The 15,136-nt window shown below is 31.2% G+C and overlaps 1 protein-coding gene and 1 non-coding gene across 2 annotated transcripts; one reads left to right on the top strand and one right to left on the bottom strand.

The window, feature by feature from the left end:
• The first annotated feature begins 883 nt into the window (after positions 1–883).
• Positions 884–4,482, top strand: LOC106754034. Its single transcript, XR_002666892.1, has 2 exons — positions 884–1,178; positions 1,933–4,482. It is a non-coding gene; the product is annotated as an uncharacterized LOC106754034 (transcript).
• Positions 4,483–5,318: 836 nt separating this feature from the next.
• On the bottom strand, positions 5,319–8,813 carry LOC106754033 (periodic tryptophan protein 1 homolog). The gene is made up of 14 exons (XM_022777848.1): positions 8,754–8,813; positions 8,319–8,518; positions 8,141–8,245; positions 7,926–8,040; positions 7,141–7,212; positions 6,954–7,050; positions 6,729–6,825; positions 6,568–6,642; positions 6,379–6,477; positions 6,157–6,288; positions 6,038–6,067; positions 5,884–5,946; positions 5,673–5,780; positions 5,319–5,494 (listed from the first exon to the last, which is right to left on the bottom strand). The coding sequence occupies exons 2-14, from the start codon at positions 8,439–8,441 to the stop codon at positions 5,435–5,437; spliced, it is 1,176 nt and encodes a 391-aa protein (XP_022633569.1). The 5' UTR covers positions 8,442–8,518; positions 8,754–8,813; the 3' UTR covers positions 5,319–5,434.
• Between the last annotated feature and the right edge of the window lie 6,323 nt (positions 8,814–15,136).

Below are 15,136 nucleotides of genomic sequence, written 5' to 3'. Positions count from 1 at the left end.
CTCCTAGATACTATTAAGTCACTAAGTTCTTTAATTTTGGTTTCGCTCAACGAGTATGCTCTCGCTTAGGGATTATCAAGTCAATAGAAACATCACAAGAACGATCAAGACATACTGTTATGATCATTAATCAACAGAAAATAATGTAAATGACTAAAAACATGTATGCAAGTTGAAGAAGACTAACATGCAATAGATAATAAGAAAAGACAAAGAAAAATGATTGTAACTCAACTTACATGAACAAAGAAAATTGATCAATCTAAATTGAAAAGCTCATCGCAAAGATCAATCTTACTATCTCGATTCTTCAATCAGATAAGGAGAAAAAACTTTTAGAAATAAGTCAGATAACTCTAGATAAGTAGTTTCCAAAGAGATAATGCATTTTAAAATAACTAAACTTGTTTATAATAAAACTATTTATATTAAAATCTTTTAATATTAAAATAATTAAATCTCACCATTTTTAAACTAGTATCATTTTTAAAATATCATTTTATAAGTCTTTACCCCTTAATTTCAAGTCAATAATTAAGAGAACTTTAACTACATTATTTAATTTTTTGACAAAAATTAAAAGATATGTTAAAAACAACTGAAAAAAAAGTATTTAGTAAAGTGTTAGACATTATTATATTGTTTTTCTTTAATAGAATAGTAACGATTTTAAAATTTTGTCATAACAAGTGAAGTGAAGAGTTATAATGTAATAAAAGAACATATACTTGAATGAGTTTTGGTGTAGTAATAAGGTTTTGGTCTTTGGTATTTAATATATAGTTAACTAACGGCATAAAATTTATAATAAAGAATAAATGCAAAGTTTAGCATAAAGATGTGAAGGTGAAGTGAATATTGTTACATATTTGTTTGAAGCATAATCTGAAGATAGGGGCAAAAGAGTAATTAGAAGGAAAGGAAAAGAAAAGAGAAGAGGGTGGTTTCGTTTGACCTAAATACCCTCTGTTGGTGCTTGGTTGAAGGTATGGATTTCCTATAAGGACCCTCTAATTCCCAATCTTCCTCTCTTCTCCTTACCCTTCTTTTCCTAATTCCGATTTTCTCCACTTCCCCGCCATTTTTTCAAATTCCCGTTTCTTCTTTTTTCTCGATCAACCCTTTTCTGTTTGCCACCTAGGGTTCCGCTTTTTTTCTTCCAAGCTTCAATCTTTCAGGTAATTTCACTCTCACTCTCCTCCTCATCAACATATTTATCGCCTTCAATTCTTGTGGGCTCATGCTTTGTAATTTCGACTTTTTTAATTTTTGTTTAATTATCGCACTGAGTTCTGCTTTGGTTTTATGTTTCCTTTTAAAGTTTGCCCTTTTTTTAAAAAATCTTTACTGGGGGGCCTTGTTGAAGTTTTTTATGGGTTACGTGTAACTTCACTGGAATCACTACTCTTAACTTGAGCTAAATGCAATTTTGTCTTCAATTTATTTGGATTGCAAAATTGATGTTTTCTCTCTCGTTTTTAAAAGGGGTGGTTTTTATTGTGTGCCCTCTTATTTCAATTTATTTTGGGACGGTTTATAAATTAATCTAAGTTATAGTGGTATGTTTGCGGTTATTGACAGTGCAGTGTACAATCGTGGACTTATATTCTGTAATCCCTATAGTGTAATTGTACTCAACACTTGACACTGTATTTTGCAATTTGGGATTTGTAACTTGTGGTAGCTGGTTATTAAGGGCCGAGAGAGCGTTGTGTATGTTTCTTAATGCATCCCATCTTTGTAGTCGACAGTAGTCTTGTGTGAATTTCATACTGTGCTGGATTTGGTGATGTTTGTGTATCTTTACTCCCTGGCCTCATTTGAACTGTTTATTTGCTGCAGTTTCAGCGTACCTAGTTGTATATAACCATCAAACTTCACAGTTGTATGATTTTATCTGACTTATCTGTTGTTATCTTTGATTTTTTGCAGCTGGCGTTCTATCCGCAAATTCTCGTTGTCGTTATATATAGTGATTAATGTCTTCTATGTCTAATCATGATTTGATAACTGGCCAGAGTGATAATTTGGCACTTAGCCATAACCAGCAACTGGTGCTGAACCACACTCATAGTTTGGGAACCATGATTTGGACTTGGGACAAACTGATGATCAGCATTTGGGTCTGGGACAACCTCACGATCATGAACTGGGCTTAGGAATTGCCAATGACCATGAATTGGGTTTGGGACTGAACCATGATGATGGAGATGGTGTTCACAGGTATGGGCACGAGGATGAGCTATCCATGGATCAAAAACCAGAGCATGATGGCCATGGGATGCCCATTCCCACTCAAAATCATGAGTTGACCATAACAGAGAACAATGAGTTGTCTGTTTCAGAAAATCAGGAATTTGATGAGAACATAGCAATGACTGTGGTCCACAACCCAGACATATGAGTATTGAATCTGCTGAAGAAATGGGTGTTCACGAATCCCAGCTTATGGTTGCCACATCCCCTGTGATTCAGGCTTGTACATTAGCCATAAGTCCTAATTATGAATTCTCAGTGGGACAAGAATTCCCTGATGTTAAGAGTTGTCGAAGGGCATTGAGGGATACAACAATCGCTTTGCATTTTGAGATGCAGACTATAAAATCTGACAAGACTCGGTTTACTGCTAAATATCCAAGCGAAGGATGTCCCTGGTGCATTCATGCGGCAAAACTCCCTGGTGTTCCAACTTATACTATTAGGACAATCCATGAGCATCATACATGTGGAGGAATTTCACATCTTGGTCATCAGCAAGCCTCAGTTCAATGGGTTGCTACCTCTGTGGAGCAAAGGCTGAAGGAGAACCCTAATTGCAAGCCAAAGGAGATATTGGAAGAGATTCATAGGGTTCATGGCATCACTTTGTCATACAAGCAAGTTTGGAGAGGCAAGGAGCGTATCATGGCTGCAATGCGTGGATCTTTTGAAGAGGGATGCCGCTTGCTTCCACAATACTGTGAATAGGTGAAACGCACAAATCCAGGAAGTATTGCATCTGTTTATGGAAATCCAACTGATAATTGCTCCCAACGCCTATTCATATCCTTTCAAGCGTCAATATATGGTTTTTTAAATGCTTGTCGACCACTTTTGGAGCTTGATAGAACATATTTAACGAGCAAGTATCTTGGTACATTACTTCTAGCCACCGGATTTGATGGTGATGGGGCTCTCTTTCCTCTGGCTTTTGGTGTTGTTGATGAGGAGAATGATGATAATTGGATGTGGTTTCTGTCAGAACTTCATAACCTGATGGAGACAAACACCGAAAACATGCCAAGGCTTACAATTTTGTCTGACAGGCAGAAGGGNATANTAGATGGTGNGGAAGCAAATTTTCCCACTGCATTCCATGGATTTTGTATGCGTCACTTGAGTGACAGCTTTCGCAAGGAGTTTAACAACACAATACTTGTTGATCTTCTATGGGAAGCTGCTCAAGTTCTTACCATACTTGAATTTGAAGCAAAAGTTTTAGAGATTGAAGAAATATCACAAGATGCTGCGTACTGGANTCGAAGAATTCCACCTCATTTGTGGGCTACTNCATACTTTGAGGGGCAAAGTTTCTTTCATTTTTCAGCAAACATAGTTGAATCTTTAAACACATGGATATTAGAGGCATCTGGGCTTCCAATAATTCAAATGATGGAATGCATAAGAAGACAACTAATGACTTGGTTTAACGAGCGACGAGAGAACAGCATGCAGTGGACATCAATACTTGTACCTTCAGCTGAGAGTTGTTACAGAAGCTCTTGATCGTGCGAGGACACACCAGGTACTTCGTGCCACTGATGCTGAATTTGAAGTTATATCACATGAAGGAACAAACACTGTTGATATTAGGACCCGTTGTTGTCAATGTCGTGGGTGGCAGCTCTATGGTTTGCCTTGTGCACATGCTGTGGCTGCTCTTCTCTCTATTAGGCAGAATGTGCAAAGATTCACAGAAACCTGTTTTACTGTTGCAAACTACAGAAAGACATACTCACAGACCATATACCCAATTCCTGATAAATCTCTGTGGAAGGAGTTGTCTGAGGCTGAGGGGGTTGTCACTGTTTCTGATGTTGATCAACTTCAACTTCAACTTACTATTAACCCTCCTAATTCACTCCGGCCACCGGGGAGACCCAGAAAGAAACGGGTTCGGGTAGAAGACCGTGGCCGCATAAAACGGGTTGTGCATTGCAATCAAACCGGTCACTTTAGAACTACCTGTGCAGCTCCCATCTGAGTCTCCTCCTACACCTTAGTTTTTCATTATTTATTATTTAGGCTTTTTAGCTTAGACCCTCCAAATTTTCTTTTTTTATTTCTTTTACATTAATGTGAATTAATATGTTTCAGCTGTTGTGTATTTATAGTCAATTAATTTACATTTTTTCAGTAAGCATACAACACTTCAATACATCCTTATTTCAAAACTTAAAAAATTCTTAACATGACTCGAATGATTCTAGAGAACGAGGGTATTCGAGTCTCCTAGTTTGCTTACTGAATGGATTTCATGTAGCAAACCAAGTTACAAAACCAGCCTTTGTATAGATTTAAATTGAAACTTACTTTCAGGCCAAATGTCAGTAAACTTATTGCTTTTTAAAGAAAATCAGACTTTTTACCAATTCAAGTTTCCTGAACAAATGTAATTATGTAAGTTGGAAAAGACGAAATGAAAAACCAAACATAGCCTTGGTAGTTAGGGAAAACGTGGAAACGAAGAAGTTGATTTATACTTTTTCACGTCAAATTTATTAAACGACGCAAACGTTGTTTTCATCTGCTTTAACGGGACGCTAATCTTCTCAAGACGACCGGACACAATGAAATGCGATTCATGGTCGAAAAAAAAATCATCTTTTCTTCGTTTACATTTTATAAATTTGAGTCCTATTATTTTTTACAATATTTATTACCGAAGATTTTAAGAAGAATTTATTATTTTTTAATAGCGTAATTTATCAATCTTAAATACTCATAATTCCATTTTCAATTTTGGATATGATTTTTTTTCTAACATAATTATTTTTCCATGTTGTAGTCTAATTTTCTTCAGTATGTGAGGCGGATAGTTTGATATATTCAAGCAAAGCAAGAGAGATAACAGAAGCCTGTAAGAGCGAACACAAAATTCATTAACAAAGAATAATTAAGAAAGCAAAATTGGAATAAGTAAAAAGGACACAAAAGTGTACATCATATAGTTATAGACTTAAAGGACAAAGGAATTAATTAAAATTTAAAAAGGTTTTCCTTAAAGGAAAAAGAAAACTAACGTGGCATAGCCCTATAATGTTAATGAGCAACGTATCGAGGGTTCTGAGCCATACAAATGATAAGGGTTCCTTAAAATTTCTCTTTTTTTTTTCTTTTCGTTTGATCTTTCTTTTCCATTCAGCATTCAATGAGTATTTGATCCATAGTTTAATTACTTCATGTAGTTCCCATATTTTTCAGAAATTCCAGAATACGATTGAGTGTCCCATACCTATATAAAACAGTTAGTTTACCACCTTCACTTCAAATAATAGTTACGCCAGTTGTTGTTATACAGAAATAATAACTTTCAATGTAATTACTACAGTAAAGGAATTTGAAAGGCATTTTATTACTATAGTAAAAACTTTCAACGTAATTACTATAGTAAAAACTTTCAATGTAATTACCTCCAAAGTAGTTGTTCTTTCAATTATTGGTATTTTTATTCCCTTTGAGCCTCCTATAGCCAACAAAAAAGGGTTCTCTTCCGAGAATGAAATAGAACAGACAGGCCACTAAGAAACACCATAAAAAAATTACGTTAGCATCACTTTAACAATGATATAACTACTTCTATAGTACTTTCCCATCTTACACAGGTGAGAAAATTAAACTTACTACTTTTGGAGAATAAGAGGCCACACAAGAAGGTTGGTTGTTTGACAAATCCCAAAGCTTTACCTGCAACATATATTAGCAATTATAAGAGATAATTCCAATAACAAACAGCACCACCACTATACACAAACAACAGAAGTGTTTTCACGGTTACCTTGTTGTCCAACGATCCCGTAGCGAGAAGCTGCATGAGGTCATTTTATGAAAGCCGACTTAAACTAAAGTACATATATAATTTAAACAAGTTCTAATTAAAACATTGAATATACATACATTAGGAATTGCCAGATTGTAGGATACTGATGTAACAGCTTTGCCATGTTCATTAGCATTGAACTCAGATCCGGAATCTGACTTGGCAGTCCGAACATCAATCAATTTAACAGTACCATTTTCAAGACTCACCTAACAAGCAAATAAATTGTAATCAATGAAATAATAAGAATTATAGTCATTTTGGCATGTAAGCCTTAGAAATATATATGCATAACACACCACAAAAGAGTGCTCAGAGTGTGGATCCCATGCCAAGCTCTCTACTTTAGCATTGAGTTCCCACTTACAACCATCATGTGATGTGATCCTCCCGTCCTTCTGCAATATGTAGTATAGCATTAAAAGCGAGCTGAGACTTTCAAAGTTAAAATATATTTATTTTTGTTTGAATACACATTCGATCATTACCAAAAAAACAGTACCATCAAAGGAACCAGTAAGAAGAGACCGTGGTGAATGGGGATTCCAAGCAACAGCTTGAACCTGGAGATAAACATGATGAGAGATCAACACAAGTGATTCATTCAAAAGTTTAAAATAGTAGAGATCAATAAAAGTTTAATTCTTGCCTTGTCTGTGTGATCCGTCATCGTACTTTCACACTTCCCACTGACCATATCCCAAATCTTCACTTTCGTGTCAGCACTGGCACTTGCAATTATATTCCTATGTGATAAGAATAAAATGCTAATGAAGAGAGTTAAAAAGAAATTACTACATGAAAACTTTATGATGTAGAAAACATTCAACAGAAAAGAAACAACAGCAGAACACAATTTGAAAATGTAATAAACCTGTACTCTTTGTTCCATGCAAGACCAAGTACTGAGTCACTGTGGCCATCATCTTCAGTGCTACCCAACACCATACATGGCGTTCCCTTTCCATCCCCTGTAATCTGAGAACAAGAAAAAGTTATAAGGTATCCTTCAAAAAGAACTCTACTTTAAAGTTACAAAACAATCAGTGAGATTTATGCACTAAATTCACTTACAACGTCAACGTTAAAAATTTGAATATTAGGTTCAATCGAACCAACAGCTAAGAAGTTCCCTGTGGTCATAAGGAAAATACATAAGATAAAAATAATATACAAGTAATACAAGTTGCAAGTGATGGCAGTTATTTAAGCCCATAGTTACAACTGAAATAGTAGACTGCTATCACAGGTATATAGCAAGGTTCACATTATAGTTCAAATATGATACAAATCAGTTATAAAGATGTATAAAAAAATAAGTTGTATAAAAATAAAGTATATAAAAAATTGGAATAATATTAACTGAAAAGTTGGAGACTTGAGATGTCAATGCCATACACATGCTACGACAACAACACTGACAATGGTTCAACGGTGCACATCACAATCACAGATTGAGAAATTTTGCTATGCAATTGTGCTATAGTGCCCACTATTGTGAAATTAATAACACTAGTAGTAGAGACAAAAACAATGAAAGTGTGTTTTTATGATTGTGCAGATTAGCTTCTAAAACGAATTCAACATTTTAAAGAAGTTGAAATTCATCCAACCTTTAAAGTCATCTTTTGATGATCTACAAAATATTTGAATAATGAATTGCAATCGAGTATTCAACCTTTTACTTCACCTTTAGATGAAGTATGAAATGTTCATAGCTTTAGCATATAAAAATGGAAGTTAGAAAAAAACCCTTCATTTACATATGAAAAAGAAAAGCATAATTGCCAAAAACAAACAGTTAATACATGACAGATATCAAGCAAAGAAACCACAGTTCTTTTACCTCTCTCTCCTCCTTCAAGGGGATAATCAAGCCAAGCTGAGCAAAGCGGCAATGCTGAAATTCGGATGTCATGGTGAAAATACAAATATTTTTCTTCATCGATAAGTATCCAAACCTGAAAGAGCATAAGCAAATTAATCATAAGCCTAGTAATGTCTAATGGAATATAGAAGAAAATTATAAAATACTTTTATCACACTAAAGAGTTTGGTTACCTCAAAAACACCAAAACTATCACGACCTTGTTCCTTTACCCGTGCACAAACAATGAGAGAATCCGTTGGATTAATGGGAACGCAAAGTTCCTCATAAGAATAATCCTGACAAACAAACAATGTCATAGAAAACAAAGGGAACAGGCGGACAACAAATTAATACAAGTTTTGAACTAACATTGTGATTTTTGAGATATGGATCATCTCCATAAATTTCCGTGAGGAGCTCCATCATGGCTTCGGTTATGAGGACAACTGGTTTTGATACTCCTTTGGGTACCCATGAAATTGACGACATCATTGTTTTTCAATACTTTCTTTGCTGTCCCAAAAATTCTCAGAACCAACCGTTTTAAACTTATAGGACTATTGTCTCAACTGCTACACCACGTAATAAAGAATTTAAATAATGTGAATGATTATGAAAAGAAGACAAACCATATACATAAATAAGTGATATTCATGGGCTATTGCCCAGAACATAAACATAAACAAGTTGTCAGAATACAAGAACAAATAGCCAAGAAAGTATGTGTAATAATACAAAAGATAAAATAGGAGGCAAATCAACAAGCACTGGGAATAGCATGATACTACTCTGACTTTCTCGTACCTAAATTTTGAAAACTCATACATAATTCTCATTTTGAAGAAAGGCATATGAACAACACAGTTCTATTAGAACGAAGATTTTCAATTTTGAAAAATGTTATGCATCTAAAACTATTATATAAAAAAATATGGGATGCTGGAAAGGTGTCCGTGCTTTTCTACTTTTAGTTTTAGTCTCCACTGCTTATTCTGTATAAATAAGGTTGTCCGAAGAGGGTGTTCACTTAAAAAGTGTTTTTCTACTTTTAGTTTTAGTCTCCACCGCTTATTCTGTATAAATAAGGTTGTCCGAAGAGGGTGCTCATTTAAAAAATAAGATGGTGGTATATTTGTAAGATTAAATAATTTAGATGTGAAAATGTATCCAAATTTACGATTTAGATGAATTTTAATCTGAAGCCAAATCTTTAACCCTAAATTTTATAAAAATATATTTCAATATACTTTTGTTTTAAATTGAAATAACCACTTCCCTGATGAAAAATTTCATTACCATGCATGTCTTTTCATAGCTTCATTAAGAGGCTTGCAACAGAGTATAAAAATCATGATTTAAGAGAAGAATCAGTAACAGCAGCAAGACCGTGTTTATATAGGATTGAATAAAAGAACCGAATGAGTATTATTTTTTATATATCTTTTAATAATATATATATATATATATATATATATATATATATATATATATATATATATATAGTTTATAAACCAAAAACTAAAAGATAAAATATCTGCTATTTCAAAATATTGATTAAATATAGTTTCCTCAGATCACAAAATAGTGATAGATACAAAAACAATAAATCTTATTTAATGATATAATAAAAAATATAAGAAATTCGTCATAGCATCATATTACTAACACACATTAATCAACGAAAGAACAACGATTAAAAATATTAGAAAAATATAAAAACCTACTTTATAAAATCAACTAATAATAATAATAATAATGATATAGCGAAAAATATAAAGTGATATCATAATATTTTACTAATGTTAAATTATTATATTATTTAACTGATATATTATTTAAATAATGTGTTATGTGATCAACTAATAATAATAATAATAATAATAATAATAATAATAATAATAATGGCATTTTTTTAAGCATTTTTCATTTTCACATTTTATACTTGTTTAGGTACGGAAATAAAATATATAAAAATATAAAATATGTTTTATGTTTCAAAAGTTTTTTAAATTCAATTTTTGTTTGCCAAAACTTTGTTTAATCTTCTCCCCTCAATTTTGAAATTCATTCATCTCAATCCTCGTATTTTATTCTGTTTTGTAAAGTATTATCCAAATTTATTTGAAAGAGAAAAGTTAATAAAATTCAAATTTAGAAAAACACAAATAAAATATTTTTTATTAATTTTTTTTTCAAATATAAAATGAAGTAGAGTAAAAATAATATTTTATCTTAGATATTTATACACATTAACAAAAAAAACTAGATATTTTAAAAGAAAAAGGATTACATGATAGAGCATATTCTATCTATATTATTGTATCTCCTTCTGCACTGAATCCACATTAATATATTCATCTATTATTAAGGTGATACATACAAACAAAAAAAACAAAAGAACAAATAAATAAAAAAATATAAGTTAATATACCAAAAAGTGTAATCATAGAACATTTATATACATATAACACATAAACATCCACCTCAATCAAATCCTAACACATACAACCATATGAAGTAAACTTAACCATTTTAATGAAGTAAACTTAACCATTTTAATGCATATATTACTCTAAAGAGTTATGTATTTATTGTAACATTCCTTTCTCGCAGTATCACTAAAAAAATGTTTTCTTTCTTTTCTTTCAAAACGTTCATTTACAAATAAATGACATACGATATCATCACTAGTAAGTGAATTCAAAACTTTCGAAAAACAAAAAAAAAAAAATTCATTCCAAATCCAATACAGGAAAGCTATTTCATAATATATTTCTAATCTCCAATAATTTTTTTTCAACGCAACTTCTCGCTCTAAACAGTTCTAACATCATCTACTTCTTTATAACGATACGAATGTATTCTTCACCACTGCTTCATACAGACAAAAAGGTACAACACTCAAATCTCCACTCTTTCACTGCTTCACACAAAATGAAAAAACATAACAACCACACATATCACTAAAGGTATCCTATGGATTGACCCTGACCCCTTCTAAGATTAAGCCCCATTTTCTTAGCCCAAATAATTTGAGGGTTTTTTTAAAAGCTTCAACCCCCAAAACCCCCACATAAAGTGAGTGGGGTTATGGATAGGATGGGGCTAGCCCAATTTGTTTAAATTCATCTAAAGTAATATTTTACTAATATCCTTTTTTCTTTCAATATAAATATATAAATGTTGGTGTTATAAAAAGTTATTTAAAATAATTTTTAATTATAATCATATTTTAAATATATAATTTTATTATTTTAAAAAGTTTAAAATATAAAATATATTGAGTTTGTTTAAGGTTAAAAATAAAGTAATTATTTATTAATATCTTTTCCTTAAAATATAATTGTATAAATATTAATTTTATAAAAATTTATTAAAAGTATTTTTTAATTATAATCATATTTGGAATACATAATTTTATTATTTTGAAAACAAGTAAAAAAAACACATTTTAATTCTTTCTTGTTTTAAAAGTTTTTAAAAAAGTATTTTGATAAAATATTTAAAAAATATTATATATAAATAAAATTTTAATTAATATTTATTTTTATAATATCTAAAATAAAATTTTAACTAATACTTTAATATCTTTTATCAACACACCTACTTTCAATGATGCCGTCACTGCAACCTGACTGCTATCGAAAAAGAAGAAGAAGAGAGAAAATGCTAAAATATTTCATGTTTTGGAGAGCTCTTTCTAAAAGCTATTGTATGCAAGAGTATTATGAAAAATTCATTTGGAAGAGTATTATATGTATTTCGAAAAGTATATTCCAAAAATATGTTATGAAAAACATGTTCCAAAATGTATTTCACTTTTGAAAATTTTATTCTAAAAATCTCGTTTCACTAATTTGTTTTGAAAATTTTGTTTCAGAAAATTTCGTTCCAAAAATTTTATTTTGAAAATTTCAAAAATCAAAGATAAAATGACATTTTCAAAAATTATTAGGGTGTCGATATTTTTATCTTTTTTATAAATTTTATTCTACTTTTCTTCTTTTAATTTTATTTTTTTAATTTTCGTTTTTAATTTTAATTCTTAATTTTTTGTTTTTAATTTTAATTTCTTTATCTTTTCGTTTTGTTCAAATACAGTTAATAACCATATATAATAAAAAATTATTATTAGTTAAAAGGTTTTAAGATTAAATTTTAAAAAAAAAACTAAAAATGAAAAAGTGAGAGAAAAAGACAAATTGGTAGAAAGGGGAGAGACAGAAACAGCAGAGAAAAACGGTTTCTGCTGGCAGGAAACGATTTGGTTTGATAGACGCGATCTGAAGTTTGGCAGAGGCGGCAATTTGCAAGACAAAAAGCGTGAGAAACAAAAGGGGAAGGGTTACAAGAATACTCTAGCAAAAAAATCTTCAGGAGAGCGAAGGAATACCGAGAGAGGTTGGGGTGATAATAGAGTGATTTCAGTATCATGATAAGTTTTCTAACCCATTTTGATCTTGAAAATAATTCAATGACTGGTCATGATGATTGTGCATTGGTATTCATATGCTTAATATGTTTGCATTTCTAAAATCATATTTTATGATGTACAAAAACGAACTATGACGTACATAGTTTTGTACGTTATAATAGGTCTACACATTTTATGACGTAGCAAAAATTTATGTTATCTGAACATGTTATGACACTGTTTCTAAAATCAGTCCATTTTTTATATGAATATTGGAGAAAATTGTTTCGAATTGATATTGAGTAAAATTATCTATCTTCACATTTTTAGAAACAGTATGTTCAGATAACGTAAACTTTTGCTACTTCATAAAATATGTAGACCTATTATAACGTACAAAACTATGTACGTCATAGTTTATTTTTTGTACGTCATAAAATATGATTTTTGTACTAATTGTCCATGGTTCGTGACCAAGAACCTTCTTATCAATTAGTTTTAAAAAAGCGGTTAAAATATATATATATATATATATATATATATATATATATATATATATATATATATATATATATATATATATATATATATTTAATAATGATTTTGACGCCCATTTATAAATTGAATTCTCTTATATAAATTCATTTGTGCTTTTATTTTTTTTTTTTATTCTTTCTTCTCTTTTTCTTTTGAGCGAAAGCAAACAACACCAGAATGCCAGAAGCACGAGTTCCACAAGGAGCACCAAAGCCGATGAAATTAGAAACTGAAGCAAAGAATAACGTGAGCGCAGTAGCAGCAAAGAATGATGTATTTGTTGACGTCTAAAAAAGAAAAATAGTTTTTCTTACATTAATTATGAGAATTCTAACCAATATTAATGAAAAATAATAATAACATATTATAATAAAAAATAAAAATTAAAAGAAAAATAACTTTAATATATAAAAACTCTTAAAAGAAATGACAGTTACTGTCATAATTTTTAGAAAAAAAAATAGTAGTGATGAAAATTTTGACAATCTTATTTATGATAATAATCAAAAGTTTTTATTATGTCTAACTAAAATACTAAAAGAAAAATATTTTGTGACTGATGAAGACATTCTCATTAGTACAAAAATCATATTTTATGACGTACAAAAACGAACTATGACGTACATAACGTTATAATAGGTCTACATATTTTATGACGTAGCAAAAAGTATCATAATATGTTCAGATAATGTAAATTTTTGCTACATCATAAAATATGTAGACCTATTATAACATACAAAACTATGTACGTCATAGTTCGTTTTTGTACGTCATAAAATATAATTTTTGTACTAGTGTATAATCACATAAATGAAGTACTTACGACTGGGGTTGTGGATAGTAATTGCATGCATATTCGAGGGGTAAAAGTAAAATGGTTAGAATGAAGGCTTTCCGAAAATTCAGAACATTGGGAACAATTACAGGATTGAATTGATGCAATGATGATTCAAGATATACAACTTACTCGTTAGAAAAGACTATGTGAGTATTTAATTTAAAATCATCAGCTGTATTTATCACGCCGGATCTGCATAAAATTTTTTAGGAAAAGATATACACAATATTATTAAAGCCTTTATTATTAGCTCACAAAATATAACGATAAAAAGGTAATTATTTTAGACAGATGAAACCTACCCGTTCTGAGTAGACTGGAACACTAACCGGTTTAGGTAAGAAGGATTAATTAGGATTTTATTAATGTCTTCAACCCCTGCATGAAAATATGTATGAATGACTTAGATTGTAGTTCATTAAAACTTTATTAGTACAACTAATTAAAAAAAATAACAAAATAAAGAAAAAAGAGAAAAAACGTGAAAAGAAAGAGAAAAAACGTGAAAAGAAAGAGGGTGACTAGGGCGCGGGAAGGAGAGGCGTGTATGCATGTGTGCAGAGAGACAAAACAGTGGCAAGAAAACGGTTAGAGAGAAATTGAAAAAAAAAAGCATTGGGACGTTTTTGGAGTCAACTTGAGCAAGGAGAGAGGGCAGAGACTCTGGGATTGTTTTCAGAAGAGAAAAAGAGAAGCAAAAGGTAAGCGTTTCTGATTCAGTGTTTAGGGTTTTATGATTAAACATCACTTAGATTGTATAATTTAAAAATAGCATTTCATATGTCAATTAAGCATACTAAATTTATGTTGGCAAATATTGTTTCGATGTGAATGTCCCACGCATACAGCATTCCCTTTTCTCCAACAGCAAAAATAACCTGAAATAATGTGAAATGATATTGACTGATCACAATAAACAAACAAGTTATATTTCCTAGATAACCTTTTCTTCCTGATGTAATTCAATTGTGAACAAATGTTCCCCACGAAGTTCAAACCGATGGCAAGGTAGACGAGTCAATTGTCTTCTATCCCAGGTATATACAAATAGGAAAATGTTTGTTTAACACTCACATTTGACACAAATTTGACACCGTCCAGGTGTCAAATTTCTATTGGGTGATTTTTTATATATTGAAACAATAAAGTGACGGGGGTAGAAGTGGAATAATGAAACTTTGAATATCATTTTGGAATTGGCGGTTTCATTTCGTTTCACTTTTGCTGAGAACAGTTTCGCCTTCTCTCCAACATCTTTGTTCTTCGTTTGCCACCATCTCCATTGCTGCGTTCCTTTCGTTTTATCTCAACCAGGGAAAGGCGATCATTGAGAAGGTAAGCCCGTAGTGTGGGTATGTCGTTTTTGGTTTGGTTGGGCTTCGTGTTTGTTTCGTCATT

This window comes from Vigna radiata, unplaced genomic scaffold (assembly GCF_000741045.1).
Source record: "Vigna radiata var. radiata cultivar VC1973A unplaced genomic scaffold, Vradiata_ver6 scaffold_83, whole genome shotgun sequence".
Classification (NCBI taxonomy): domain Eukaryota; kingdom Viridiplantae; phylum Streptophyta; class Magnoliopsida; order Fabales; family Fabaceae; genus Vigna; species Vigna radiata.
Note: the sequence above shows the minus strand (reverse complement) of the source record. Positions and strands in the feature narration are given on the sequence as shown.

Excerpts from the sequence above, each read along its gene's own strand:
- LOC106754033 (XM_022777848.1), bottom strand. The coding sequence starts at position 8,441 with ATGATGTCGTCAATTTCATGGGTACCCAAAGGAGTATCAAAACCAGTT. Across the intron at positions 6,478-6,567 it reads TTGATGGTACTGTTTTTTTG|AAGGACGGGAGGATCACATC; the intron begins GTAATGATCGAA and ends TACATATTGCAG. Across the intron at positions 6,289-6,378 it reads ACTCTGAGCACTCTTTTGTG|GTGAGTCTTGAAAATGGTAC; the intron begins GTGTGTTATGCA and ends TTTGCTTGTTAG.